The following is a 6,049-nucleotide window of genomic DNA, read 5'->3' as shown; positions in this document are numbered from 1 at the left end:
GTGGGTAGGCCGTCCCGTTGGGCGCGCGAGCCCTGCGGGTTTGCCTACGCACCCTCCACAGGCGCCTAGTGGGTAGGCCGTCCCGTTGGGCGCGCGAGCCCCGCGGGTTTGCCTACGCACCCACCACAAGAATAATTAGTACGGAATATTTTCTAACTTAAAAGTCAATCTGAAGTTGTGTGGGGCCAGCTTCATGTCGCCTTACCCAATCACCGGATCGGCTCCACGAGTGCACCATTCTGCCCGGCTGAATTAGTCCTTTCCGAATTTCCCCTCCCCAGAAGCACCCGCCTCACCCAAATGAGTACGGGATCCGCGACTGGGCCTATCTTTTAGTACGGAATTAGTATGTTCGATCTATGCCATTTTCGATTTTCGGAATTAGTATGGACCTCCTCAAAGTCCTTTTCAAGGACTTGCATGTATTTCTGGAATGAAATCCTCGATGGTTGGGTGAAACGCGTTGTAGCCTATACGTTTTAAAAACACTGATTAAATGTTATGTTTTGTATGCTTACTACGAAAGAGGTACTCCAACGTTTCGCGGAGTTTCTATTAACGAGCCGTTCTGGAGCTGCTACGAGAATCTTTATTTAGCTCGCAGGCCTTGCTTTGGTTCTTACATCTGCACATATGCATGAAATGTGTACGACCACCCAATGTGTGAAGCCTTATTTAAGCATAATCGAACGGTCCGATCAGCCCCAAATTTTACACAGCTTCATTTCAGCGTACCCCATAACATTTAAAACCCATACATCGAGAAAACATTTTGGATGACCACCTTACCAGCCATCTAAACCAGATCAGAAAGTTGCCCTACCCTCCTGGTACTAGGCAACCCGCGCCCGAAGTGGGTGTAGCGCCCGGGCCATTTCCGAGCGGGCGGCCGGGCGTGACTCGGCCTAGATCGGACTAGACGGACGGACCCCCCCTCCCCTCCCCCCCTCTCCCCAGTCCCGGTCAACGCTTCAGGCCAGTGGTTATAACCACTAACTAACTATAGTTCATCGCGGTTCATCGTAGTAACCTTGATCGGCAGTGCAAATTTCACTATTACAAATGATATTTTGAACGCTGTCTGTAATCTCCTTAACCTAATCTGATTTGTTGAATTGGATGATAAAGGGGAAAAGTCTTCTGCCGGCCGGTGTTGGTCAGTTTTGAGTTCTGACCGGTGACAGGCCTTCTACGGGGATCGTGAATAAAGACTAAGTATAAGGAATTAGAATAGGTTTTATTCACAATCAGAAATCAAATTGAAATTTTTAGATTATTTTGAATTTTTTAAATTTATTTCAGTTCATATAAATCAGGAGACACACTCAGCCACTAATGCACAGTATTCTGCTAGTTATACAAGTGTCAAGTAAAGTGTTTGATTTAAAACGCTCTCCTGTTTTGTTTTTTGTCGTTGTCTTGAGAAGTTATGGAGTCGAAACATGCAGACTGTGGAAGTGAAACACTATTTTCAGAGTGAGTAACTTGTTCATAGCTCTAGTCTCTATCTTTAATGGAGTAATGTTACTTCCTGGTTACATGATATTATTGAGCCATGTTAAATATATTTGCCCCTTTCTCAATTTTTCGTTTATGCCGTGCCTGACAGTGGCTTTAGCCAATCGACTGGCAGTCAAGGCAGCTCTTCACCAGAACTTTCCGTTTCACCTCCACCACCTCGGCAGATATTATTCAAGCCCTACAACATGAACCACAAAAGGCGTGGGCGTGTAATAATATTTAAACATGAGAACTTTAAGGTATTCGATCATTTTACATATCTTTTTTATATTTAGATTTACAGTTGCCCTAAAATACTTTGAGGATGTATTTCTTTCTACAGCCCCATTTAAAAGTGAATAGTGTATCTAGCACAAACTGTAACACCCATGAGTTAATAGAAAATTTCAAAAGCCTTGGCTTTGATCCGTGTGATATTAAAATTGATCTGTCTGATACAGAAATTATGGGAGTTCTCAAAGGAGGTAATTTCAAAAATAAATGCACCATTTTTATTTTTTAAATCACTAATTTTGTTTTGTTAAATGTCATAATTTGACAGCTGCCGCTGAAGACCATACAGATAGAGACTGTATTGTTGTGGTGGTGCTGACTCATGGATATCGGGGGTATCTTTATTCCAAAAACTCATATTACAAGCCTGAAAAACTTTGGGCACCTTTTGAAGCACATAAATGTCAATCTCTAGCAGATAAACCTAAACTCTTTTTTATTCAGGTATGTGACCTTGCTGTCTTCCTACTTTAATTACGCATCCATTCTCTCACAAGAAACATGGATAAGTTAACAATCTGTGTCATATGTCACATTAATGACGAACTTGAAATTTTTTATTCCTACATGACTCCATAGACCTCAACCTATTTGTAACGTGTCTATGCAACATCCACGGGATGTAGCGCTTTTGGACATTAAGAAATGACTGCTACATCACTTTTTCCTACAATCAATTCTGAAGACTTCTAGACCAGAAAATTTTCAACTTTACATCATCCTTTTAATGTTGGTAACAGATACAAATCTGTGTTCGATTTTGCTTCCAATTTTATTTGTTTATTTGGTTATTGTAGATTTATTACTTCCTGTCAGTCGTTGTAGTAATGCAACGTAACTGCATCATCTCATAATGATCAATGATGGTATGGAATTTCAAATGAAGTATTATTGCCCCTCTCTAAATACTGAACTGTGAACAATTTTTAAATTTTTTCCTCTGTATAAATTAGCAGAAATGTTACTGGTTGTATATTGCTTATGAGCTCTGGGTGTGGTGTCATGTGCCTTTTTAAGGCATTCAAACTCAGTTATGTCAGTTTCATTTTCTCGAGCATTTACTAATCACCAATCTTTAATTCCTGTGTGCTTTGAAACCAGGCCTCTTCATTGTTAGTTGAGGTGGCCAATTACAAAATCAGAACTCTATTCAATCCAATGTCGATTAGTCTCTGAATAGACTTGTAATCTAATTTCTATCTAATTTTCTAATCAATATGACTTTCTCATTACCGTTTTCTTGATCTGAAAATAGACCTTAACGTATTTGTAAAATGTCTATGCAACATCCACTTGATGTAGCGCTTTTGGACATTAATAAGAAATGACTGCTACATCACTTTTTCCTACAATCAAATCTAAAGACTTCTTGACCAGAAAATTTTCACCTTTATATCATCCTTTGAAGTAGGTAACAGATACAAATCTGTGTTTGATTTTGCTGCCAACTTTATTTGTTTATTAGGCTATTGTACATTTATTACTTGATTACTGGCTTATTTGTTTCACTGTAGCAGGAGAGTAAGAGTTAAGTGAGCTAGGTTTTAAGGTAAAATGTTAATTGGGGAATGTATACTTGTAGGCTAGTCAAGAGACTGATACCTACAATCCTGACTTTTATGAAGTAATGACTGATGGAAACAATTCTAAGTATTTGCCAGTCCAATCAGATTTTTTGATTGCTTACTCCACAACTCTTGGTAAGAACTCGCTATCTAAAATAAATTTGGTTTTAGCTAACACAATTTTGTCAACTTACTAATACTACTGTCTGCAGGATTTATGAGCAGATTTTTGCTAGAAACTCTTAATGGGTTAAATGGCAATAATGACCTCCTTACAAGTTTGTCAATTGCTGAATCTGTTCAGCAAAATCCAACCATCACCCATACTCTGAGAGGACTTGTTAAGTTTACAAATCGAAACAAGTTATTGGAGTCGATGACTATAATAAGTGACTCCTCTGGTTAGTTCTCTTGTATATTATTTGAGAATTATATGACCATACTGTTTCGGTCTCACTATCCCTGTTTGTGTGATTTTTAAAAAGTTATCTCTATTATGTTTCCAGAATTGGGTGAACAACAGTTAAAGACGAAGGATTATTTCAGCCGTGAAACCAACCCACAAGCTCAGTTATTTAGACTGGATGAGGAAAACTTTGACAACATACGTGATTACATCAATCGCTTTATTGCACTAATTTCAACAATAAATGCTAATGGGGAACCATTGTGTGATAATCTGAAGCGTAGTGCTCTATTATGTGGGTTGCCTAAGAGTCTGCCTGCCATGAAAGAGTTCAAAGACTACATTGTAAGGAAATATCCTTCCAAAGCAGAGTACAAACTAGTTTTAGAGGAACTAATAGCTGTTAGTGAAAAGGAATCTTCACATGCAGATATCCACCTACCCTCTATTAGTGACCCTCATGAGTCTGGCTGTAAACGGTCAACTCCTTTGGAGACAAAGGAGCAATTTCATCACACAGAAGATAATTCAGATGACTTGACTGTAGATGATCCAAGTTTCCCACAGCAGTGAGTCATTTGATTAACCTCATTGTCCCCTTTCTTGTTTTATTTTGAATTAATTTGCTTTTAATACTAAATCCTTTCTTGGCAGTGGAGAAGATCAGAAATACAAGATGGAGGCAATGAATAATGACCCAATAGGACTTGCCCTAGTTATTGCCAACAAGACATTTAAGGTAGGTATTTATTTTCCTCATTCAATTTCTGTGGTTTTAAAAGGTTTTCTTATGGAAAATCACTTGCAGATAGAGTTGGGGCTAGAAGACCGACTGTGTTATGAAATGGATTTATTTTTGATAGGAGAAACCTTCACAAAACTGGGCTTTGACCTAATACTATGTTTGGACAAGAATAAAAAAGAAATAAAAACATTTCTAAATGATGGTGAGTAAAAGTGTTTTAAATTTGTTTCTAATCTTTTTTTATGATTTGGCTACCATGTGATCCAAGCTATTGTTGATCTTTAATTCCAGTTTGTATAAAAATGAATCCAAACATAAACTGCTTAGCAGTTATAGTAAGCTCTCATGGATCGTCGAACGGTATGATTTATGCCAAAGATGGCATGTATGCAGTAAATGATTTGTTCGAACCATTCCGAGCTGCAAATTGTAGTATCTTGGCAGAAAAACCAAAGCTGTTTTTCTTAGGAGTACGAGAAAAAATATCTTCATAAATTGACATGATTTTTGCCATATAGTTTTTAGGCATCATACCTAATTATTTGTTTTTTAGCCTTGCAGAGGATTCAAGCATATGAAAAGCATAAAAGTAGCTAATGATGATGTCCCTTATCACAGTAAAATGCAAACTGATATGGGAGGAAGAACAAAGAGTTTTTCTCAATCTACAAAAAAGAAAAGAAAAAGGGGCACACCAATACTCGATCATGAACTACCATGGCCTGATATTGAAGATCATTTTCTTGTCTTGTTTTCAACAGTTAAAGGTAACTATCCAGCAGTTTTATTGATGTTCTTTGGAAGCCTTCCACTTTATGTCATCTTTATATGTAAGAAACCCTTTATTTTATTTTTTATTTTTTTATAGACCATGTTGCGTTTAGAGATGACAAGGGTTCATGGTTTACTAAAAGTCTCTGCAAGATACTCAACAGAGAGAGAGAACACAATATTCAGCACATTCTTACTTCTGTCAATTATGAAAGTGCTTTCATGGCTACATCTGACTCGGCACAAATATCACAAGTAGCGTCAAAATTGAGGAAAATTTTATTGTTTCCGTTAAATGTTCCTAAAGGGAGCAATACAGAATGGGATGGTTCAGAATTTTGTCAGGCTATGGAAACATGAATTAAATTTCAGTTGATTATATTTCTGTGTATTTGTGTGTTAAGGCTACAACACTCCATACAGTGACATCACTTTCTGTTAGTCACCATGAAGTATTTCAGATTAAGGAACTTCATGTAATTTTGATATCAAATACATGTAATAGATGTTCTCTATTGAAGTTGGCACCACTGCTTGTCAAATGTCGGCTGTTAAAGTTTATATAGACCTGATGAGACCCAATAAACCAGTGAGTCTTGCTACCCAGCTGCTCTTCATTACCCTTGCCTCTAAAACCTTTGCACTTTGCAGCTTGTCGGATGCAACACCACGACACAATTAAGGTGGCCCTACAATGGCCCTACAGTGGCCATACGCCTCCTCCACAAGCGCCTAGTGGGTAGGCCGTCCCGTTGGGCGCGCGAGCCC

At 38.2% G+C, this 6,049-nt stretch overlaps 1 protein-coding gene across 1 annotated transcript; it reads left to right on the top strand.

Annotated features, from left to right (window-relative positions):
* Positions 1–925: 925 nt before the first annotated feature.
* On the top strand, positions 926–5,883 carry LOC113212611 (uncharacterized). The gene is made up of 13 exons (XM_026431404.2): positions 926–1,215; positions 1,303–1,476; positions 1,610–1,760; positions 1,844–1,985; positions 2,063–2,238; positions 3,377–3,494; positions 3,572–3,760; positions 3,866–4,334; positions 4,420–4,504; positions 4,574–4,712; positions 4,802–4,980; positions 5,064–5,277; positions 5,379–5,883. Exons 2-13 carry the CDS (start codon positions 1,430–1,432, stop codon positions 5,639–5,641), a joined length of 2,172 nt encoding a protein of 723 aa, XP_026287189.1. The 5' UTR covers positions 926–1,215; positions 1,303–1,429; the 3' UTR covers positions 5,642–5,883.
* The last annotated feature ends 166 nt before the right edge of the window (positions 5,884–6,049 follow it).

The sequence above is a fragment of the Frankliniella occidentalis genome, unplaced genomic scaffold (genome assembly GCF_000697945.3).
Source record: "Frankliniella occidentalis isolate FOCC.00 unplaced genomic scaffold, Focc_3.1 Scaffold12, whole genome shotgun sequence".
Classification (NCBI taxonomy): Eukaryota; Metazoa; Arthropoda; class Insecta; order Thysanoptera; family Thripidae; genus Frankliniella; species Frankliniella occidentalis.
This window is presented reverse-complemented; position numbering and strand designations above follow the sequence as displayed.